Here is a 23452-nt window from a genome sequence, read left to right as displayed (position 1 = left end):
ATTCTTTGAACAGAGCTTTCAGCGGAGATGACAGAAGAAGAGACACCCAAGAGAACCACCCCCATCCGCAGAGCGCCTTCACGGAGACACAGGTCCTAGGAGTTGTCTTCCCCTGGCCGCCGCATCCCTGCCGTGCAGGGTATCTCACTGATGGTTTTGCATTCAGTTCCTCCGTGTAAAAATGTGTGTTGCCTCCTTGTTTTTAACATGTAAATGGTCTGTGCATTCAAGGCCTTTCTCTTAGAGCCCATCTGCGTTCACTTTCCAAGACACTTACCAATCACTGTTTTCTAGTGAATAAATGTTTTTATATACTTTTAAGCATTCTGTCCTATCTGGTCTCTGTTTCATCTTTCACCTTAGCCCAGTTTCAGGTAGAGATAGAGGGTTATCAATCCAGAGAGCAGATAAGCAAACCCAGGCATCCTGAGGCTGCCTCTGGATTTTCTTATTCCCAAATTGCTTCATCTTGAACAACTGGACAGAGTCCACTGTAGAGAATTACATGGTTTCTAGGTTCACATACGTACTTCTCCGCCTGGGGGTACTTTGTACGCAGAAAACATTTGACAATACCCAGAGACCTATTTCTGTCACAGCCTTGTGGGACAGGGAGCTGCTCTAAGTACCCAGTCAGTGAAAGCCTTGCAAGGATGATGCTAACATCCTTCATGCATAGGTCACCCCACAACAGGGCACGTCAGCAGTGTGCTCTAGACCGAGGGTTTGTTTCCTCCATGTGCCCCGTCCCAGAAGACTGGCAAATGGCTTGGCCTGGCTGATGGCAGAGATCATGAGACACCCCCACCCCCAACTCTGCACTATGTAATGGGGTCTGCAGGAGGTCCCGGCCCTCAGCTGCAAGCCATGCTGTGTGCTGCCCACCCTCCCCAAGCCCTTAGTCTGCTGAGTCACTTGGAACAGGAGGCACACTGATGTTTCCGCTGTCATGACAACAGCACATTGCCTTAGAAATGCTCCCTACCTCGTGTGTGTGTGTGTGTGTGTGTGTGTGTGTGTGTGTGTGTGTGTGTGTGTGTGTGTGTGTGTGTGTTGGGAGAACAGTAATGACAGATGATGGGCATGAGGAAAAGGGAATATGGCACCTCAGAAGCATGCTTTAGGGTAGGGTAGGGCAGGGCCATGGAGGGGCTCCTGAGACCTGGTGGGAAAGGGTTAATGCTGCTCATGGAGCTCTGTTGGAAGGAAGACAGAAAAGGGACAAGGCTGAGTCTCTGAGAGGCCTCTGCTCCCCACAGCACTGGGACCACTCCCACCCTCTCCATCCTGTTCACACAGCCAGCTCCCTACTCATGGAAAGCCTGGGCATGGACCACACAGCTGTCAGTCTCACAGCCTTGGCTCTGGGGCCCCAGAGAGGTGGGGCAATCCCAGAAGGGCAAGGAGCCAGGAGTGGATTTGGGGTGCAGCCCAGCGTGCTCCCTGCCTTTTAAGCAAAGGTTATCACCAGGCCAGCTAAACTTAGCAATTAGGCTCTTCAGCTAGAAGAGCAGGGGGCTGTCTCAAGTTGCACCGGCCTAGCAAAGAGGCCCCAGGATCCCCGTCCTGCACCTGCTGAAGGGCTCCGAAGCCCTTCCAAGCGCTCAGAACCCACCTTTTCCACCCTCCCTACACTTCAGAACAATGAGGAATCGCTTTTCTCCTTCCCACTTGTGGAAAGGGACTGGGGGCCTGCCCGTTCCGGCTCAGGACATAATACCTCCCCTTCCACGTTTCCCCTCTGACCTCACCCTGCGACCACGAGGGCAGCCAAGAAAGGAGAGTCCCTGGCTGCAGGGCCAGCAGGCACGTCCCAGGACGGGGAGGGACTTCCGCCCTCACGTCCAGCTCCCCACCCTGGGGCTGCAGTGGGTGAAAGGAGCAGTGTCTCCTGGCCTGGGCGGCGCAACCCTCAGGTTCCGAGGAGGGACACTGTGGGCGGCCTATTGGCCTCCTCCAACCCAACCCACAACCAGGACACTGTCCACACTCCGGGGGCCCCAACCTAGGCCTTAGCTGGTGAACACAGAGAGGTGTTTGTCAGTCTCAATTACCAGGTCTCCAGGCTGTAGGGCACCCCGATCTATGGCGTAGGGACCGCCCCTTCAGGCCTCTTCTCTAGCCTCCTTGCCCTTACAGCCCAGTCCACAAGCCAGGCCTCAGGCCCAAGAAAAGGAAGCCAGGAAGCCTGGGGGAGGGGGGCTGCGAAGGGCCCCCGCAGGAGGCAAGGTAGCCCCTCCCGGCCTGTTTCTTCTGCTAGCTTCTTATTTTGCCTGTGTCACTACCGAAGAACAACGAGGAGAAGATCCTCAACTTTTCCGCAGCCTTTTCAAAAGGAGGAGAGGGTCGACGGTGCAGCTGTGGGCAGCCCCTCACTTCTGTTCCATTTCCCCCGTTCCCGCAGCTCCCAAGGTCCTCCCATCATATTCGGGCCGCACCTTTCAGGTCCCTGGGCCCTGGATGTCCTTGGTGCACACTGCTCGCCCTTAAGTCCATAGTCTGTATTCCCTCAGCCCTATCCTGGGATCCATCACCGGGTCAGCTCCCCAGCGAGTCAATCTCAGCTCCCCTCCCCCTCCCAGCCCGGAGCCCACACGTTTGGTGCGTGCACATTTCAAAAACGAGGCGGGTCCAAGAAGAAGGGGAAAAAAAAAAAAAAAAACGAGCGAGAACGGCCCAGCTACTCGCGGCTTTACGGGTGCACGTAGCTCAGGCCTCAGCGCCCTTGAGCTGGGACTGGAGCAGCGGGGCGGGAGGCGGGGCGCACGTCATAAGCTCCCCACCCCCACCCCGGTTCCTATAAATACGGACTGCAGCCCTCCCCGGTGCTCTCTGCTCCTCCCTGTTCCAGAGACAGCCGCATCTTTCTGTGCAGTGCCAGGTGAAAAAACGCAGAGCGGGCCGCAGGAGGCCGGGGACCGTCGGAAAGCGGGAAGGGGGCGCGCGCTGTCCGGGTCTGGGGGCGCTGGTGCGAGTTCCGCTGGCCGGGCCCGGGCTCCGCACTGCAGGGGCTGGAGGAGGACGTGATGGGGCGCACGGCGGGAATGGAGGCGGGGAGGGGGAGGAGGGGTCGCCTGGTGCACCTTGGGCCACGCTGATCTCACTTTCTTCTCCCGCAGCCTCGTTCCCGAGACACGATGGTGAAGGTCGGAGTGAACGGGTGAGTTCGGGGCTGGGCCAGGGTGGGGCTCCGGGCCCCGTTCCGTTGCGTATGCAGGTCTAGCTGACCCGGGGCTTTGCAGTAGCGTAGGGAGGTGGATGGGTGGCCGCTGCATCCAAGGAGACCTCAAGGTCAGCGATCGGACGGTTCATGGCTCCTGGCTGTTGCGCCGCATGGAACCCCGCTCTTGAGGGGATGAGCAGCCCGAAGTCTATACTAGGACCACCCCACCCCCGCGCGCACGCCTGCTCAGGATCCATCTCCTAATCCCCTGGCTGGGGCTTCTTTCTTTACTTTCGCGCCCTGAGGAGTCACGTGTCAGGAGGGGAGCCCCTCCCCCCATCTCCCCCTTCCTCCTGATCGGTGCACCGGGCTGCGAGGTGCACACGCCTTAGCGCATCACCTCCTAAGGGCTCCCCTTAGGGTAACTGGCCGCCGCCATGTTGCAAACGGGAAGGAAATGAATGAGCCACCCTTAGGAAACCTTCCATCGGCCTTCCTCCTTCCTAGCTTGTGACTAACCCGCCTCCTCCCTCTGCCGGGTGGAGTCGCCTCTGTCCTGTAAGCCAGGTGATGCAAGGCTTCCGTGCTCTCAAGAGAGCTTCTACCTCACAAGCCGTCTCATCTTATTAGCCTCAAAGCAGCCTCAAGCCTGATTTTCCTCGGGCATAGGATGCATTTTTCTAGATTGTTCTCCAAGAATCAAAGTGGACTTGAGGTCCCTTGTTCTCCTAGCGCCAGAGGTGTGGTAGCTATGGCGTAGGGCGCGGGGTGGGGGAGGTGGGGGGTGGCTGAGTCATAGTGGTTCCAAAAAGAAAATTTCCACCACAAAATGGCTCCAGTGGTAGCAGCCCCTTCCCTCCATAACCTCCACTTCCCATCACAGCCTAACACTGACCCAAACCCTATAGGCCAGGCTGTAAAGGTCACTAAGAGGATTGGGTGTCTCTGAACCTCGGGATCCTGCCCTTCTCCTCACTCCATTCCCCAGAAACCAGATCTCCCCGCTCCACCCTAATCTGAGGTTAAATTTAGCTATCTGACCTTTCTCTGTCTGGGGTCTGAGCTCCTCCACCCTGTCGGCCCCTACACACATCTGTTGCTCCTGCTCCTGATTTTTAGTTAGGAAAGACAGGTGTTTTGCAAATTCGAGCCCTGGGATTAGGGGTTATAAGCCCACTGGTTTTCTCAACCTCTTTCACTTGGGGGGCGGGGGGACTTGGAGGAAGCCGGTGGGCTGGCGCTGTCCCGCTCATCCTGACCTTTAACCTTGCCCTTTGAGCTTGGTGCTGCTGAGTGCACAAATCCTTCCTGTCCAGGGGTGTAGCCTGAAGCCGGGCCAGGCTGGAACAAACTTCCCAGGGTGTGAGTGGTGGGGGTGGTGAATGCCTTGTGCCCAGACGGGGGCACACTGCCACTTCCTAGAGACTTGAAGTGGCTGGGGTGGGGACAAAGCTTTGAGCCTAATCGCCTCTTGGACAGGAAAGGAACCTCCAGTTTATGACTGCTGTAAAAGCCTCGGGTGCTCAAGGAAGATAAAATTAGACCTCTTGGGGCTTCCTAGGCAAGGAGGCCTTCTATATTTGGGTTCTGCATCCAAGCATTCGGCCATCTTCATTAAGGGGAATTTAGACTCGTTTCCTGCTGCTTACCTTCTAATACGGTACTGGATCTCCACAAAAAGTGCTCTGCCTTTGCTGTACTGCCGCACAGCAGACTATGGTTCTCAACAACCATGGGACAACTGTATTCTGCCTTCTCAAGAGCGAGTTCGCCCAGTGCTGACTAGACCCACGAGGAGTTCTCTAACCCCAACTCCCCTCTCTTTTTCTTGCCTCTCAGATTTGGCCGAATTGGACGCCTGGTTACCAGGGCTGCCCTCCAGACTGGCAAAGTTGAGATTGTTGCCATCAATGATCCCTTCATTGACCTCAACTACATGGTGGGTACTGCTCCTGCGGGGGATGAGGGCAAGCTGCTGACAGTCCCTTGATGGCCCTCCGCCTCGTTCTTCCAGGTCTACATGTTCCAGTATGACTCCACCCATGGCAAGTTCAACGGCACAGTCAAGGCCGAGAACGGGAAGCTGGTCGTCAACGGGAAGGCCATCACCATCTTCCAGGAGTATGTATGGGGAGTGGACGGGATGCTTTGAGATGCTTAGTATGGGGTGGAATGTCCAGTCCATGACACTCCTGTCCTGTTCCCCACCTGCAGGCGAGATCCCGCCAACATCAAGTGGGGTGAGGCTGGTGCCGAGTACGTTGTGGAGTCCACTGGTGTCTTCACCACCATGGAGAAGGCTGGGGTAAGTGAGCAGAAGGCTGAAGGTGAGGGGAACCCTTCCATTTAGTGTGGCCTAAAAAGGAAGGACTGGGTCTGAAATCGATTTCTCCTACACAGGCCCACTTGAAGGGCGGAGCCAAAAGGGTCATCATCTCCGCCCCTTCTGCTGACGCCCCCATGTTTGTGATGGGTGTCAACCATGAGAAGTACGACAACTCACTCAAGATTATCAGGTAAGGATGTCGAAGTGGGCAGGCAGGGGTGAGGTTACAGGAGGCAGAGCCTCATAACTTGCCTTTTCTCTTCAGCAATGCTTCCTGCACCACCAACTGCTTAGCCCCCCTGGCCAAGGTCATCCATGACAACTTTGGCATTGTGGAAGGACTCATGACCACAGTCCACGCCATCACTGCCACCCAGAAGACCGTGGATGGCCCCTCTGGGAAGCTGTGGCGTGATGGCCGTGGGGCTGCCCAGAACATCATCCCTGCATCCACCGGTGCCGCCAAGGCTGTGGGCAAGGTCATCCCAGAGCTGAATGGGAAGCTCACGGGCATGGCCTTCCGTGTTCCCACCCCCAATGTGTCCGTTGTGGATCTGACATGCCGCCTGCAGAAACCTGTACGTATGAGTGGGTTGGGGGTTGTCTCTGGTGTAACGGTGAGGCTGGGGCTTCGACAGTCATCTTGATTTTTGCCCTTAACAGGCCAAGTATGACGACATCAAGAAGGTGGTGAAGCAGGCGTCGGAGGGCCCACTAAAGGGCATCCTGGGCTACACTGAGGACCAGGTTGTCTCCTGCGACTTCAACAGTGACCCCCACTCTTCCACCTTCGATGCTGGGGCTGGCATTGCTCTCAATGACAACTTTGTGAAGCTCATCTCCTGGTATGTGGGGATCGGATCGGCTTTTGAAAGTAACATAGGGTTTGGCACCCCCTGGTGGCTAGCTCGGAAAAGAAACCCTTCCTAACTGTCCTCCCAATGCACTCTAGGTACGACAATGAATTTGGCTACAGCAACAGGGTGGTGGACCTCATGGCCTACATGGCCTCCAAGGAGTAAGAAGCCCACCCTGGACCACCCACCCCAGCAAGGACAGCAAGAGAGACCCTCGGCTGCTGAGCAGTTCCTGTCCCATCTCAGTCCCCGATACTGAGCATCTCCCTCACAGTTTCCATCCCAGACCCCCAGAACAACAGGAGGGGCTTAGGGAGCCCTACTCTCTTGAACACCATCAATAAAGTTCACTGCACCCATCTTCCTTGGTGTCTCAATCCAGGGTCGGGGGAGGGAGGCTGTGACCTAGCAAGGTTGGGAAGGCTTCAGAGCTGCATCCTAAACTCAGGCTACCTGTCTGGAACAGGAAAAAACCACCTGAGCTGTCCAGCAACATGAGGAATAGGGCTGACAGGGGACAGGAAGTGTGTATGGTCTTTGAGCCCTGGGTTGACTGCATCAAGTTCCAGAGCTGTGTCTTTTATTTGCAAAGAAAGGTTAATTATGCCCAGCTCTCAAGGTCTCCAGACATCAGATTAGGTAAAGCTGGAAGGATGCCCAATACAGTAAAAATGTATCAGTAAAGGGATGTGCCTGCACTATGCAGCCTGGGACAGCTGAGCTTGGAGGCACTCTGGTTCTGGGGCAATCACTTGCAACCAGTGCCTCATTGTGTGTTATGAAGACATCAGGCCTCAGGTGAGGCAGTGGTGGTGGACGCCCAATCCCAGCGTGGGTGGCAGAGAGGGAGGATCTCTGAGTTCAAGGCCAGCCTGGGCTGTTAAGAGAAGCCCTGTCTCAAAAGACCAAAATTAGAAGTACATCAGAAAGTGCTTAAAACGTGACACGAAGGTGCTCAATAAATACTCTTCATTACTTTTTTAAAGATTCCAGAGACATCTGACTTTGTCCCCTACTTTCCAAGGTCAGGGACATCTTAACCTGTTGGTTTTGTGAATGATAGGCACTCCCTCAGCTGACCCCTGGAGAAACAGACCCTGAGCACACACCCACATCCACGTACAGGCAGCAGCTTCACCTGGGCAGCAGCTCCCCTCAGGACTCTACCCTCAGCCCAGGCACCGAGTTCTCTGTGTGGATTTCCCAAAGGGAAAACTACGGAGCCACGCTCCCTGGATAATGGGCAGGTGGGCAGCTGTGAGCACGTGGACACAGGACAGAATGCCAGGGGCCCGGCCTCCCTCAAAGACCTCACTAGGAAATGAATTCTCCAAATGTATATGATGTGTAAACCCTCAGGGACTCCCAGATGAATCTGCTTCCCAGCAGTGCCTGGGCCAGTTAGCACCAGTCCAAAAATCCAAGATAGCCAAGGAGAACAGGCAGGTCCCGTAGTCACATTCCTCACAGAATGGAGAAGGGGGATCACAAGTGTTCTGGCAGCATTTCAAAGATGGAAAAGTAGCAAATAGCCACATGTGGTGAAGGCAGGAATGCCCCCATGTGACGGGAGTTGTCCAGGAAGGGTGGGGCCCAGCCTAGCTCCAGACACCCCGGGAACTCCGGGGAGGAGGCAGCCCAGGGAAGGAGCACACAGCCCTGGGGCCAGGCTTCATGCAGTGGCACAAGACAGTCCTCTGCAGACCCACAGCCCCGCCTCAGTGAGCTGGAGGGAGCTAGCCAGGCCCTATCTCATGGAGCTATCAGATGAGACATCCCGATCGGAGTCCTCAGTTTCACTTGGCGGTGGCGGCGGGTCGCTAGGCGGGACCGCAGTGAAAGCAGGAGACTTTCTAGGAAAAAACACCAGATGTCACCTTGGGCAAGCAGGAAGCCTAAGGAGGCTTGCGTGCTCGCCTTCTATGGTCTTATCTTTTGGGGTGCAGCTGGATGCCAGGCAGGGAAGTGGGGTGGGAAATCTCGTCCCTATTCACCTCGATGGGGAACACTTTCCCTCTTATTTTGGAGTCTTTGAGAGAGATCAGAAAATCTCAAGTCACAGCATGGAGGTGTTCCCTGGGCCCACAAGTACTGATACTAAGGCCCAGCTTCTTGTCCAGCTGTAATGGAGTGTGGGGGTGGGGACTCTCACTATGTTGCCAAGGCTGACCTCAATCCTCTTGCCTCCAAAGTAGCTGGGATGATAAACAAAGGCCATTAAACCCAGTAAGCATGGACATTATGCCCAGCTTAATGTAATTTAGTGGCGTGGGCTGGGTTTTTTGTTTTGAGACAAGGTCTCAGTATGCATTCTTGGCTGGCCTGGAACTCTATACAGAAGAGAGACTGGCCTAGTACTTGTGGTACCTAAACACCTGGATGACAGATGTGCACCACCACACCTGGCTCACTGTGGTGCCTTAGATTTTATCTGTTGTTGTTGCTGTTTGTTTTATTTTGTTTGAGACATGGTTTTGCTATTGTAGTCCAGGACAGCCTCAAACTCATGACAATCTTTCTGCCTCAGCCTCCCGAGACTGGGATGGCAGACACGTACCACTATGCCTAGCCTACAGATTTTTTTTAAATATAATTTATTTTTATTTTGTGTTAATTGGTGTTTGCCTGCATGGATGCCTGTGAGGGTATCAGAAGGTCTGGAACTAGAGTCACAGACAGGTGTGAGCTGCCATGTGGATGCTGGGAATTGAACCCAGTTCCTCTGGAAGAGCAGCCAGTGAGTGCTCTTAACCAATGAGCCATATCTCTCCAGACCCCAGATTTTTTTTTAAGTTCTCTCTCTCTCTCTCTCTCTCTCTCTCTCTCTCTCTCTCTCTCTCTCTCTCTCTCGTGTGTGTGTGTGTGTGTGTGTGTGTGTGTGTGTACATACATAGGGCCTCACACGCTAGACAAGGACTCTACCACTAAGCTTTATTCCCCAAACCCAATTTTACTCTTACACAGGGTCAAATACATAAATCATGATCTCTGACTTTGGACAGAAACCTGCATCTCTTCGTTCCTGGCCAGGTTTCGGCTCTTAGACAGTTGGGGCACTAGTAGGCTGCATCTGCCGCCAGGGCAGGGAGAGGAAGTTATGGGCCACACCTACAGGTGACTCCCAAGGATAGCTCCACTTGAAGATGTGACCTGGTCACTGCCCACAGGTCACCAAGGCTCTGTCCCACCCTTCTTTCCTGGGCAGGGGACATGGGCCCAATCGGGGCAGGTCCTTACCGGTCCCCTGACTGTGTGATGAGTCGGCGGCAGGTCTCCATCTGCACATCCAGGCCCCGCTTCATGCTGCACATCTCCATGTACTCATGCAGATGTCGGTTCATGTCATTCTTGGCCGTGGCCAGTTCCAGCTGCAGTAAAATAGGGCAGGGCAGGATGAGGAGGTTAGCAAGCCCTGGGCAGACAGTGGATTAGAGCACCAGCTGGCCTCTGGAGGCCAGGCAGCCATAGCTAAAAGCTTGGACTTCAAAAGAAACCAAAGAGATGAGAAAACATCAAGTAGCCCACAACTGCCTGTTTCCCTAGGATATGGGGGAGGACCCAGTTAGCGACAATCTAACTCCAGGCCCTCACTCTGGCTAGGCAAGGGTGCTCAGGACAGTGCTCCACACTCAGCCTTTTCCTGGGAATCTCTACACTCTCCTCTGCCCCCAGAATCAGTTCGATGCCCGAGTTCTTGTTAAGAGATCAATAAGAGCATAGTCTAGTGAGCAGCACACCCATAACTCCAACAACCAGGAGCCAAGGCAGGGGGATCTTGATTTCAAGGGCAGTTGGATGTAAACCTAAAACGTAAACAGTAAAACCTGGTCTCAAAAAGCAGAAGGAAGCCAGGCACGGTGGCACACACCTTTAGACCCAGCAGGGGAGGCAGAGACAGGCGGATCTCTGAGTTCGAGGCCAGAGATCAGAGATCTCAGAACAGAGCAAGTTCCAGGATAGCCAGAGCTGTTATACAGAGAAACCCTGTCTTGTGGGGGGGGGGGAGGGGGGTAAGAGGGGGGGTAGGACAGGACTAGCCAGATGGCTCAGCGGATAAGGCACCTGCTGCACATGCCTGGCAATCGGAATTGACACCAGGGACCCATATGGTAGAAGCTTGAACCAAGTCCAAATTGTTCTCTGACCTCCACATGTGCCATGGCATGTGGACACACACACTAATAATAAGAATAATAAAATTTAAATTTTTTGTTTTTTCTCTGTGTAGCTTTGGTGCCTGTCCTGGATCTCGCTCTGTAGACCAGGCTGGCCTCGAACTCACAGAGATCCACCTGCCTCTGCCTCCCGAGTGCTGGGATCAAAGGCGTGCACCACCACTGCCGGGCCCAAATTTAAATGTTTAAAAAGTGTTTAAAGGTGTGGAGAGGCAATATAGCTCAGCTGGTCACAGGCTTGCCTAGCATGCAACAAAACCATAGGTTCGATCCCCAGCACCACATTAAACTGGACCTGGTGACATGTGTCTGCAATCCTGGCACTAGGGAGGTGAAGGCAGCAGGATCAGAAGCTGAGGCTCGGCCTGGTCTATAGCAACTTTGAGGCCAGCTCGAACTACATGAGAGACTGTCTCCAAAAACAGAAACAAACCAAACAGTCAGCAGACGTACCTCTGTGAGAGAACCTGCTAGAGTAGGTCCTGGCTTCAATTCCTACAACTCCCCAAGAGAAAAACAGAGGGTAACAAGGGAAGCGGTGCTGGTGTGGACAGGGCGGAGTGGACTCCGCTAGCAAGAACAGAAATAGCGGCCTACAGGATGCTTTGCTCCTGCCTGGTTTCTCCGGCTCAGCTCACCCTGGTCCTGTGTGATAGCTACACTGGCCTTCCTCACTGACTCCTGAGCTGAGTTCCTTTAAGGGAAGGCAGAGTCCTGCTCACCTCTTCATCCCGCAGCCAGCAGCCTCCCTCAGCTGGAGCTAATTCACTGTGAAGTAGCCCAAAGACTCACTGTAATGGAGGAAACCTGGATTGCTATTTATTAGCGTTTCACTCCACTTGATTTTCTCACTCATAACCCATTCTCCCACACAAGAGAGACGTCCATACTGAGTGATTACAAGATAGATCCTGATTTCAGAAGTTTCGCATGGAAGAAACGGGGTCCCTGCGTCAAGAAGTCTCCCTCCCAGAGCTGACTCTGCAGCCAGGCTTGGAGGCAGAGAGAAAAAGTGGGCTGAGGCGGAAACGTATCTAGGCCAGGGACAATCTGCTGCCTCTCTTTGTTTGGGGTACAAAGGCCAGGGGCCAGGAGGGGAGAACCAAGCTGCTGTGGGGTGACCTGCTTGGCTGCCTGAGAGCAAAGAGAAGGCAGAAGAGTGGCTGGGAAGCGCGTGACTAAGCGGGGGGGGGGGGGGGGGGGGGGGGGGGGGGGGGAGCCACCCGAAACAAGTGTGAACTGGGCAGCGGGTGGGAATGGGCAGACAGAAGGAGGAAATGGGCCACAGCAGCAGACAAAGGGGACAGCCAGGACACTGGCATTCTGGGTCATCTGGTGGACAGCTGGCTTGTAAGCCATGGTGGAGATGGCTTGAAAGGCATGCTTGTTCCCACAGCAATCTGTGCTCCCAGTGAGAAAAATATGATACTCCAGGTCAGAGATCAGCTGCCACGCACACACGCACGCACGCGCGCGCGCGCGCACACACACACACACACACACACACACACACACACACACACGCGCGCGCGCGCGAGCGCGCACGCGCGCGCATGTGCGTTCTTCCTCAGGAAGATTGCAGGGGACAAGGCTAGAACCTACTATTCTAGGAGACAGAAGTGAAGCAAAAATGGTCTCTCAAAGCAAAACCAGCACCGCCAACGGCGGTCTCTGCATGTCTGTCCATCACCCTAATTCACACACTGAAGGGGAAGGTGCACATTCTAGAGGACGTCTTCAACAAGTCACCCCAAATTCCAGACTCAGCGTGGGAGATCAGAGCAGTAGAGGTAGATGGGAGAGATGGAGGGGCTGGGGCCATGGAAGAAGCTCCCACCCACCGTCAGCTTTCCCATCTAGTAATGGGGCTGCTCTACCTCAGTGACACTGACATCAAGGGTCACAAAGACAGGTATTACAGATGCCCCAGGAAGACCCCAGTGCAATGCTGCCACCAAATCCACCAAGTGAACTTCCTTCATCTTTCTCCTCAAGCCATTCTCCTAGGAGAGGACAGAGGGCATACAACTTAGAAAACAACTTCAAAACCACGTTTCCCCTTCCGAATTTTTTTTTTTAAAGACAGGGTTTCTCTTTGTAGTCTTGGTGCCTGCCCTAGATCTCACTCTGTGGACCAGGTTGGCCTCGAACTCACAGAGATCCGCCTGTTTCTGCCTCCCGAGTGCTGGGATTAAAGGCGTACGCCACCATAGTCTGGCTCAGAATATTTTTTAAAAATATTTATTTATTTATTATGTATACAGTGTTTTGTGTGTATGTATGTATGTATGTATGTATGTATGTATGTATGTACACCAGAAGAGGGCACCAGATCTCACTACAGAAGGTTGTGAGCCACCATGTGGCTGCTGGGAATTGAACTCAGGACCTCTGGAAGAACAGCCAGTGTTCTTAACCTCTGAGCCATCTCTCCAGCCCCTCAGAATATTTTTGTAAGACAAGGATTATGTAGCCCAGGTTGGCCTCAAACATGTTATGTAGCTGAGGATGATGACCATGGACCTCTGATCCTCCTGCCTCTACCTCCCAAGTGCTAGGACTACAGGCTCACACCACCACACCCAGTTTCATGTGGCGCTGAGATAAAACTCGGGGCTTCATGCCAACTGAGCTGCAGTCCCAGCCCAGGATGCTCTTTTCTGTCTCACCAGATCATGTTTACAACAAGGCATTTGTGGTCCAAGGGATGAACCACAGAAGAGCGGCAGCCCTAACCACTGTGCTAAGACCCCTGCCTGGTTGACGGCACGAAGAAACTGAGCCTTAAATCCACCATCCCAAGGAGGTAGGCACAACCCAGGGAGGGAAGGGGCAGTAAGAGGGGTGTACAGGAGATGGGAGAAGGTCACTTGTCCCCAGACAAACCTCAGCTGGTGACAGAACACTGGCTGGGCCTCTGAGACTCAGAGTTTTCCGGGGTTAGAAACAAAAACCCTGGTCTTGCTTGTGATCGTGTGGCCATTTGACGTGTGCTGGGACACTGAGAACACAGGGAAATAACTTCCAAAGTTCATTCTCAAAATGCAAACCGGGGGAGACCTACAGGCCTGGGAACACACCGCAGGGCTTGCAGGGAGGCTGGACACACAAGTCTCCTGCGTCATTCACACATCCGAGTCCAAGACACAGTCCTCACACAGCCCCACCCACCCACCCAACCCTCCTCTGCAGTGACCTCCTCCCTACAAAACTGCCTGCGGCTCAGCAGGACGGTTCGAGCCCCAGCTCTATCACCATTTTTTTTTAAAGATTTATTTATTTATTATGTATACAGTGTTCTGTTTGCATGTGTCCCTGCAGGCCCGAAGAGGGAACCAGATCTCATTACAGATGGTTTTCAGATACCATGTGGTTGCTGGGAATTGAACTCAGGACCTTTGGAAGAGCAAGCAGTGCTCTTAACTCTGAGCCATCTCTCCAGCCCCTGTCACCATTTATAAAGGACTCCCCCAAGCTCAAAAATGAAAAGGGAGACTCTCTCCTCCAGGAGCTCAAGGGCTGAGCCAAGAGGGCAGGAGTCCCTCTGAGTGCTACAGTGCTTAGGGCGTTCCTGGTAATAAACAGTACACGCTTTGGCATGTCAACCTGCCAGATTCTGTCCTAAGTGCCACGTGTCTCGCTCTATCTGATCGTCCTAATAACCTGGCCTGAGGGGAGAAATACGCAATCTCCATTTGACAAATAAAGAGGCAGGCCCGAGCTTAGCATGGCAGTGAACATCTGTAACTCCAGCACTGAGCAGGCTGGGGCAGGAGGACTGCTTCCAATCTGAGGCCAGCCTGGCTACATAGAAAGACCCTGTAGGGGAGCTTAGAGCACTCCCTGCTCTTGCAGAGGATCTAAATTTGTTTTCCAGCACCCGTGTCACAGGCTCACAATTAGCTGTGAACTTCAGCTCCAGGGAGTCTGATGCCCTCTTCTGGCCTCCAAGAGGGCACACCCACGCGAAGTAAAAAAGGGGGCACAGAAAGGAAAAGAGAGAGAGAGAGAGAAAGTGTGCGCCCACAAAAGCATCCGAGAGCCGTGTCAAAGAACAAAGAAGAGCCGGGCGGTGGTGGCGCACGCCTTTAATCCCAGCACTCGGGAGGCAGAGCCAGGCGGATCTCTGTGAGTTCGAGGCCAGCCTGGGCTACCAAGTGAGTTCCAGGAAAGGCGCAAAGCTACACAGAGAAACCCTGTCTCGAAAAACCTAAAAAAAAAAAAAAAAGAACGAAGAAGAATGGGGGAGCTAGCCGGGGTATATCTCACTCAGCGAAGCGCCTACCCGATGAGCATGGAGACCTGAGTGGATCCCAGAACCCACACGGGAAAAGCTAGACCGTGCAGTGCACACTGTAATACGGTGGAAGGAGAGAACTCACTCCCACAAGCTGTCCTCTGACCTCCACACACATACCATGCAGTTACATGTTCCCCCTGCCCAATACATACATACAGACAGACATACAGACATACATACATGTAAACAGAAAAGAAGGAAGACAAAAGATTTGTTCCAGGTGGTGATGAACAAGATTCGAACCCACATCTATCTGCCTCTAGATCCTGAGGTCTCCAGGACCCACTAGAGCTACCACAACTGGGGCGGGCGGGCGGGGGGGGGGGGGGGGGGGGGGGGGGGGGGGGGCGACACTCCTGTCAAAGGTCTTGGGGTCCAACAGTGAGGAGGCCAGCAGCACACCTGCAGCCTGGCCTGTGAGCCCCGGGAACAGAGCCTCCACGTCCGACACCCTTACCTCTATCTGGTCAATGGTCTCCTGGTACTCCTTCTCCCGGGTTTTGAACAGAGACTCTGTGTCTTTGATGACCTTCTCCAGACTGTCCTCCTGCTGCTGGAGAAAGGGAGGCGAGGGGCAGCCAGCCAGGGAGGGGCAGGATAGGGACATTCCATGGGCCAAGGCGGGAAGAGAGAGAATGTCTGGTTAGAGAAGACAGAGGTGAGAAAGGACGCAGACAGGAAGGGGAGGAGCCAGGGGAGACAAAGCCACACTGGGGACGGAGCATGAGAAGGGGAGGCAGACGATGTGGCAGGGCACAGAGGCAGAGCCTGAGGGGCCTGAGGCCAGGAGGGGAGGTTACCTCTCCCTGGGCCTCTGTGGCTGCCATGGCATAGCCTGAGAAATCCTCCCAAAGCAGCAAGGTCTCCTCAGTCTCCTCCCAAGTCAGGCTGTCACAGTCGTCCTCAAAATCATACTCCCTCCTAGAGACAGGGAACCCGTGTGTCAAGGGCGGGCGCTGGGGCCTGTGAGCGGGCACAGGACACTATGGGAGCTCCGGCCTCGGGGGACTGGGGCACATCTGGTGAGGGCAGCTGGGATGGACCTGCAGGCTGGCCTCAGGGGCCTTGGGGGGGAGCTGGGGTGCATCTGGTGAGGGCAGCTAGAATGGACCTGCAGGCTGGCCTCAGGGGCCTGGTACAGGGCCGGGGCACATCTGGCGAGGACAGCTGGGATGGACCTGACATCCTCGGGACTCACAGCTGGCTGAGCATACGCTGCATCTCCTCGTTGATGCTGAGGGCTGTGCTCTCCTCCTCGTCCCCCTCAGGCTGGCGGGGCCCATCACTCTCCGACAGGGAGGTGTCCTCCTCCACAGCAGCCTTGCGCTCCCGCTTCCGCCCCCCCATGGACGGGACCTTAATGGGAGACAAGTGTAGAGACTACAGAGGCGAGGCCGGGTGCATGAGGAGAGGGTGGGCAGGGAGGCCGCAGGGTGGAGCAGGGCCAGCAGGAAGGGGCAGACAGAGAAGAGACACAATTACACGACAAGAACAGAAACAGGAGAGTCACTAAGACATGGGCAGACACACACAGATGGGGCGGGGCTGCGGACCAAGAAGGAAGGAGAAACAGAAAACAGAGCAGTAAGATAAGGAGAGAAATGTCTTGTGATGACTACATTAAGATGTGTTTAATGGGGGCTGGAGAGAGGGCTCAGCAGTTAAGAGCGCTGGATCCTCTTCCAGAGGACCCAGGTTCAATTCCCAGCAGCCACATGGCGGCTCAGAGCCCTCCATCACTCCAGTTCCAATGGAATGCAATGCCCTCTCTGGCATCCTCAGGCACGAGGCACTCGTGTGGTAAAATACCCATACACACAAAACAAATCTTTAGAAAAAGAAAAAAGATGTTTAATGGCTACAGAGGGATTGGGCTGTGTTTAGTCTTGAAGTCTTTCTCATGAAAGGACTCAACTGAAGACAGTTCTAGGCTTCGAGGAAGATAAGAGGCTTAGGAATCACAGCCAGATCTGGACGGCCCGTGGGAGAAGGAAAAGGAAGAAAAACCAACAGGGAAGAGGATCGAGGAAAGCAGAGACAGAAGACATCTGGCTCAAGAGCCCAGTGGCTCAAAACTGGGGGGGCGGGGTGCTTAGAGACAGGACCGGGACAGTAAGCTTGCGTGAGGTCACACTAACCAGCTTCTTCTATGGAGAAAGCGAGAGAAGAGATGAGAGGGACGGAGGAGAGAAGCAGACAGAGGAGGGGGAGGGGGAGATGGCGTTAGAGATGGCTTCCGAAACCCCTCTCCTGAGGCTGCCCCTGCCTCCCAGCCGAGTCCCACCAAGGGCCCCAGGGGCCAAGATGTGTCCCAGAGGTGAAGGGCAGCAGGGCCTGAGATCCAGGCCAGCCATGACGGAGCTTCTCCACCTGCCCCGCCCCTGGGAGCTGCGGGCAGCAGGCCTCTCACCTGGAACATCTGGATCATATCCTCACAGTTGCGCTGCTGGGCCAAGTCACACAGCTTGGCTGTGATGTCGATGCGGCGGCAGATGTCCATGTCTACCTTCATGGCCTTTTCCTGGATCTTGGTATCTAGCTCTGTCAGATTCTGTACCAGGAACACAGGGAAGGGTGAGGAGACGCCCAGCCCCCCCAGCGGGGACAGATAAAGCCTCAGCAAGATCTTCATCTTTAGTAGCACACACAGTCACCTCCTCCACAAAGTCCCTGACCTTGCTGGATGAATGTCCCTTTTCCCAGGGGCCCACCCTACCACACTGTGCACATCCACAGGGCAGCTCATGATACCCGTCCCTCAGGCAGTACAGACCCGGGAGGCCCAGGCTGGGATGAGCAGAGCCTCCCTTGAACCAACCACAGTTTTTTATCCTCCTGAAATGTAAGACCCCAGAGATGAAAGACACCACTGGGGTAAGAGTGGACAGCCAGGTGGTGGCGCATGCCTTTAATCCCAGCACTCGGGAGGCAGAGGCAAGCAGATCTCTGTGAGTTCGAGGCCAACATGGTCTACAGAGCGAGTTCCAGGACAGCCAGGGCTACACAGAGAAACCCTGTCTGTCTCGGAAAAAAAAAAAAAAAGAGAGAGTGGAGAAAGTACTGGACAGTGACAAGAGACACAGGTCTCACCTGTCCAGCACTAAGCGCCAGGCAGAGGCAGTATCCTCCTCAAGACACCCCTGAGAAGGCTTTCTTTTCCCTTGCTTTCCACTTTCCTCAGAGAGGAGGTGTGGGGGGAGGAAGAGGCTCAAGGCCACACAGCTGGCGAGTGGCAGAACTCACAAAGGAGCCTAGGTGGCTGGCTCCGGAGCTGCACACAATTTTTTTTTCTTTTAACATAGTTCATGCTGGCCTCGAACCCCTCATCTTTCTGACCATTCTGCCTCCACCTCTCAAATGCTGGGATTAGGGGTGTGAGCCACCAGAGAGCGCAGAGCTGTGCTTTTACTAACTGCTTAACAACCTCTTGTCATGGTGAGGCGTCTCTGTCTAGAAGACAGCGGTGAAGAGCAACCGTGGGACGGGACACTGACGGGTAGGGCCGGCAGACCATCTGAGGGTCCCTGGGAGCCAAGTGCGAAGTCGGAACTCACGTTACTCATGAGTCCCTTGAAGACCACCAGCTCGGCTTTCAGTTGCTCCACCTTCATGGCTAGCTCCTCTTGGCAGGCATCGGCCTCTTGGGCCTCCTACAGCCAGGAGGAAATGAGGACATGATGTCAATGTGGGAAAAGGTACAGGAGGGACAGGAAGAGGGCCCAGTGGTGCCCCAGGGGAGCAGGGGCAGTAGGGTGGCCACCCTCACCTCCTGGAGCTCATTCACTCGCTCTTGCAGCTGTGTCCGCACTGTGTACTCCTCTTCCCACCTGACAGACATGGGGAAGGGGGAGAGAACACAGCCTAGAGTCCTCCTGCCGCTCCAGCTCCTGGCCCTCCCTCTCAGGCCCAGGCCTCAGACCCCAGGTCTGGCTCCCTGAATGGGAATTTGTCGAGACAAGAATGTATGCGGCAGCCAGCCAGTGGGCAGCTGCAGCTGTTGGGTGGCTCCGTACTTCCTGGCAAGGGCTGAGATCACCAACTGCCTGCCCAGAACCTCCAGACCATGGACCAGGAACTATATTTAAGAACAACTGCCACCACTTTGGCCCTCTGCAGTACCCATCCCCACGTGGGCCCAGTTCCTCCAGCTGTCTGGCTGGACTCATCCCCCACCTCCTGCCCACACCAGTCCACCAGGTCCCCCCCGCAACCCAGTCTCCCACCTTCAGTGGTACAGATCCGGTCTCCCGCTCCTGCCCGCACAGAACAGAGCTTGTAAGCCCGCTGCCCTGCCTCCTGGGTACCATTTAAACCTGCGAAAGCATCTGCAGGACACAGGCTGGATCAAGAGCTGCTCAGCAGCCTCCTTGTGGGGGGCAAAGTCCTTCCCCACCCAGCCCCTTAAAGTGAGCTACTAGAAGGTCACAGGGCTGGCGTGATCCCCCCTACCCCCCAGCAGCGTGAAAGAAGTGGCCATCAGAAGCTAGGGACTGCTAAGTAGTCACACCCAAGGGCCAGGGAACCAACCAGAGTGTAGGAAGGCCCCTCTAAACAGCACAGCATCTCAACACAGAGTTCAAACCAGAGATCGCCAGGAGCTTGGAAGGCACACCTGCCATGGGGCAGAGCCTACGGGGCAGTACCCAGGGCTAAGTGCGCACTCCATCCTGTCACAGAAACGGAAGGTGGGGCTGCTGTTTGGCCCTGTAGGTTCAGAACCCGAGGCTAGCTGAACCAGCGGCCGGACTCAAAGCCTTGGTGCATGAGCTCATCACTTCTGACTGTACTCTGCATGGAATTCTTCTGGCCTCAGAAAGGAGGGCAAGGGAGCTGAAGGAGAAGGCTCAAAATGAGCTCAGTGGGAAGGAGGCGGCAGAGGACAGCCTCTGCAGTCAGGAGGGCGAAGCTCCTTGTGGCCCTTCCCTCCTCTCCTGCCCCTCACCCTCTCGGCTTCCACGTCTCTGCTCACCCATGTTCTGAACTCACAGCCGCACTGCAGTGTTCCTAATAATAACTCCCCAGATGCCCCTCCCAGTTGGCTGAGGGAAGAGGCGGCCAGCCTAGCCGCCACCCTGCAGCTGACCATGCAGCTCAGCTCTTGGCCTCCCTCACCCTCTATCCCCTTCCCTGTCCCCACCCCACCCCCCATATCTGCTTCTCCTTTTGTCCTAGCAAAGACAACTCTGCTGGCCTCAAGCTATATACTTTCTTAGATGAGACCTTCGTCTCTGCTGGGTCCTGGTTTCTTCATCTACAATGCGCAAGTGTGGGAAGTGGCCTCCTGTGTGCTAGACCCTGTGAGTCTCTGGAGAAAGACCACAGGATGACAAGAGGTCAAAACCCTGGCCAAGATGAATGAGAAAGGGGCAGAAATCCTACTTCATAATAAACTCAATACATCCAAGTGAAATATGAGAAAGTTAAGGCAAGATGATGATTAATGAGCTAGATCATACAGGATAAAAAGTCTGAAAATGACTCATCTGGATGCTCATGAGGACTCTATTTGCTCTCCACCCAGACACACAAATGGGTGCAGTATGACCTCCAGCCAACTCTCGCCTTTTTTTTTTTTTTTTGCAAGGTTCCCATAACTTGGGTAGAATTTGGGCAATTTCTGTACATCCTGCATTTACCAGGAGCCCCTCCTGCAAATAAACCCTATCTCTGAGTTGAAGAGAAAAAGCAGGGGTCATTCTTACGTTGGAAAAACTGAACGCCAAGAAAAAGGTCATACAGGATAAGGAGCTGGAAATAGGACTTGGGGGGTGGGGCTTTGCTCCCGCCCAGTTTCATACTCAAGCACCCCATGTCCAGGCTGAAGATGGGGAGCTCAGTGTTGCTATGAGCCCAGAAGGCAGGCAGGGGCTCTGGGGTGGTAGGGTGTCACGTACCTTCCACGTCTAGTCACTGCACAGTAATGCGCTGCAGAGTGATGAGGTAATCAATCCCCAAGGAATAACTCTTTGCTGCCCTGGACAGCTGTACCAAGGACAAATGCTCTCTGTTTTAAAAGGTGCCCTGGAGAAGAGCAGCTGTTCCTAGGATTATGGCAGAAGTCTAGAACTGTCAGTGTTCCATCCTGTGTTAAGCCCTGTGGGGGCAGAGGCAGGTGCAGCCTAGTTCTGGGTGGTACCTAGATGCTGGGACAACTGAAAGCCCAAAGACAGTTATAACATGGGCCACAGTCATGGAAGCCAGCGTGAGGACTGAACTTCAGAAAGCCTGCTGATGCACGTAATCGGGTGGATGCTAACAGGTTACCAAGCCCTGAAGGTCATTCCAGACCCAGCACTGTGTTCCGAGGGCCTCCAGATGGTCCCCACACACAGCTAAGCAGATAGCAATCCCTGCCACCCTGGCCTGCACAGGCAGTCCAGGCTAGCCCCAGAAGAGTCACATTAGCTAAGAAACCCAAGCCTGGGCCCCCCTGACTGCCATCCCTTTCCTCCTCAACCACAGCCTGGTCCGTTTTCAAAGAACTCACTCTGCTGTGATCCCATCCTATCTATCGCCTGGTTACCAGCCACCCAGTGACTCCTCCTGGTGAACAGTGGGCACTCCAACGTGACATCCCTTCCTCCTAACTTTTGTGCCAACCTGTTGGGGGCGGGGTTCCTCTCAGAAAGCCAAACCTTCATCCTCGGAACACACTGGGCTGGCCCCGAGATACTCCATTACTGTAGGGGGTGCCCATGCCCCCACCTTATTCTTCTTCCATCCCCCTGCTGGCTCCCCGGTCATGATTCGGGGCCTCCCTACCAGCCCTGACAACCACCTTCTCCCTGTCCTACGGTATCTCTACTTTCTTTCTCTTTCCTGTTTGCCTGTTCCAAGCAATGCCTTTAGGTTCTGGAGCCTCGAGCCTCACATGCAACCAAACAGAGCCCTGGGCAGACACAGCCCCTTCTCACTACCTCCTTCCAGTCCCACTTAATTTACCTCCAAAACTAAAGCTACATCCTTCCCCCCAAGTGTGGAGTTTATATCCTGAAACTGCCCCAAGGTCCGAGACCGGCCAGAGAACAAGACCACAGATGCGGTGCTCTCTGGGATGCGTCTCCCTTTCACACCACACAACGCCCCACAGTCAGCAGAGTCATGCAAACCCTGCAGCCTGCATAAGACGGGGAGCCATGCCAGATGAAAAGTATGAATTCCCAGTGTTCTTCTAGAGTGCTTCTAGTCACGAGTCTGACTTGAGAATTGTCTGTGGATTCTGGGGCCCCTGCAGCCAATTCCTTCCAAGCTCCTCACTATCACAGCAGGAACTTTATTCTTGTTGCCATGGTTCTTGGGCCCCCAGTTCTCCGGTCTGGGAACCCGCCACTAACTCCCTGCCCCACCGAGTCACGTTTCTTGAACCCTGTCCCTGCTTTCCAGGTCCCTACCTCCGCTTGTACTCGTCCCGCTCCCGCTTCACTTTGGCCAGCACGTTGTACAGGGCGCGGATCTCGGGGGTGATGGTGTCGATCTGAACGCCCACCCCGTCAGGGTGTACCCACGACAGGCCAGGCCCCTGCACAAGCGTGGGCTCCAGTCCCGGTCCAAGCCGGCGGGCGTGTGAGAAGGACCAGATGGTGCCGGGCATGAAGCGGGTCGACGAGGAGAAGGAGGTGGAGGTGGAGGTGGAGGAGGAGGAGTGGCAGGCCGCAGAGGATGCGAGGGGTCCGGCTGGCGAGCGGGCGGGGGAGCCCAGCACCCGCGCTGACGGGGGACACACAGCGGCGGGCCGGGAGCTCAGGGGCAGCCCCAGGGGCCGGATCGGGCTGATGAAGCCGGTCTGTACCGCCTGGTCGCGGCGGGCCAGGCCCCGCCTGCCCTGCTTACCCTCCTCCAGAGCCTGCTGCAGCTGCTTCTCCAGCAGCCGGTTCCGGCGCTCTAGCTCGTGCACCTTGGCTAGGAAGCAGCGAAACCGGAGGTTCAGGGTCTTGAGTACATTGATGTTGGAGCCCAGGTCGTTGCGGAGAGCCATGGCTGCAGGGGGCGCAGGACCAGGCCCGGGAGGCGAATAGGCAGCGGGGCCCGCCGAGGCAAGCGGAGCCGGGGGCAGGTCCCCTCCCCCGGCAAAGTGGTCACCTCCCAGAGGGTCCCCCAGCGGCCCGGCCAAGCCCTGCTGCTCCTGCTGTAGGAGGAAGAGATTGGGACCGAATAACGGATTCATGGCTGCGCCTTCTGCTGGGAGATGGAGACCAGTGCAGCAGAGGGTGAGGACAAGAGCCAATGAGGCGCCTGCGGGATACGAGCAACCAATCAGAGAGCCCGGGAGGAGGGCAGAGGTCGTGAGGGCGGGACGAGAGGGAGCCAATGAAAGGCCCCCATTAGAGGCTTAGCCCTGGACCTTTCCGGGTCTGGAGTCAACACACAAGGAAGCTGACTAGCCCTTCTTCCCTAGGGAGCTAGCCACTGCCTAAGATTCCAGGATCTCTGGTACCTAAGCGGCACCAGTGGTGGAAGACTCTTCCCGAAATCCCTACTGTCTGTCTTCTTCTCCCCAGTACCCTAAACCTGATTCTACGGCTTTTTCCCTGGGAGACCAAGAAACGGAAGGAGCCTATCATTGACCTATCATTTAAGACATGCCCAGCTGTTTCTGTCTCAAGAAGATCCCAGGCCCACCTTCCTAGAAGC

The 23452-nt window shown here is 55.1% G+C and overlaps 3 protein-coding genes across 8 annotated transcripts in view; 2 read left to right on the top strand and 1 right to left on the bottom strand.

Annotated features, from left to right (window-relative positions):
* Window positions 1-321, top strand: part of Ncapd2 (non-SMC condensin I complex subunit D2) — a 28014-nt gene extending 27693 nt beyond the window's left edge. The window contains 1 exon segment of the mRNA XM_052719378.1: window positions 14-321. Coding sequence (XP_052575338.1) covers window positions 14-99 — 86 coding nt within the window. The 3' untranslated portion in view covers window positions 100-321.
* A 2801-nt stretch (window positions 322-3122) lies between these two features.
* Gapdh (glyceraldehyde-3-phosphate dehydrogenase) lies at window positions 3123-6710 on the top strand. Its single transcript, XM_052719387.1, has 8 exons — window positions 3123-3160; window positions 5003-5102; window positions 5178-5284; window positions 5378-5468; window positions 5564-5679; window positions 5755-6067; window positions 6153-6334; window positions 6442-6710. The coding sequence occupies exons 1-8, from the start codon at window positions 3138-3140 to the stop codon at window positions 6509-6511; spliced, it is 1002 nt and encodes a 333-aa protein (XP_052575347.1). The 5' UTR covers window positions 3123-3137; the 3' UTR covers window positions 6512-6710.
* A 185-nt stretch (window positions 6711-6895) lies between these two features.
* On the bottom strand, window positions 6896-23019 carry Iffo1 (intermediate filament family orphan 1). 6 transcript variants are annotated; one of them, XM_052719386.1, is made up of 10 exons: window positions 22213-23018; window positions 18588-18648; window positions 18376-18471; window positions 17232-17372; window positions 16960-16968; window positions 16020-16201; window positions 15622-15742; window positions 15279-15374; window positions 9584-9714; window positions 6896-8199 (listed from the first exon to the last, which is right to left on the bottom strand). In XM_052719386.1, the coding sequence occupies exons 1-10, from the start codon at window positions 22983-22985 to the stop codon at window positions 8094-8096; spliced, it is 1716 nt and encodes a 571-aa protein (XP_052575346.1). In that variant the 5' UTR covers window positions 22986-23018; the 3' UTR covers window positions 6896-8093. The 6 variants fall into 6 exon arrangements, with proteins under 6 accessions (XP_052575346.1, XP_052575341.1, XP_052575343.1 ...); XM_052719381.1 differs by lacking the exon at window positions 16960-16968 and having other exon boundaries at window positions 16020-16177; XM_052719383.1 differs by lacking the exon at window positions 16960-16968 and having other exon boundaries at window positions 6896-8195; window positions 16020-16177.
* Window positions 23020-23452: the final 433 nt, after the last annotated feature.

This window comes from Peromyscus californicus, unplaced genomic scaffold (genome assembly GCF_007827085.1).
Source record: "Peromyscus californicus insignis strain IS unplaced genomic scaffold, ASM782708v3 Scaffold_6__1_contigs__length_162567912, whole genome shotgun sequence".
Taxonomy (NCBI): Eukaryota; Metazoa; Chordata; class Mammalia; order Rodentia; family Cricetidae; genus Peromyscus; species Peromyscus californicus.
Note: the sequence above shows the minus strand (reverse complement) of the source record. Positions and strands in the feature narration are given on the sequence as shown.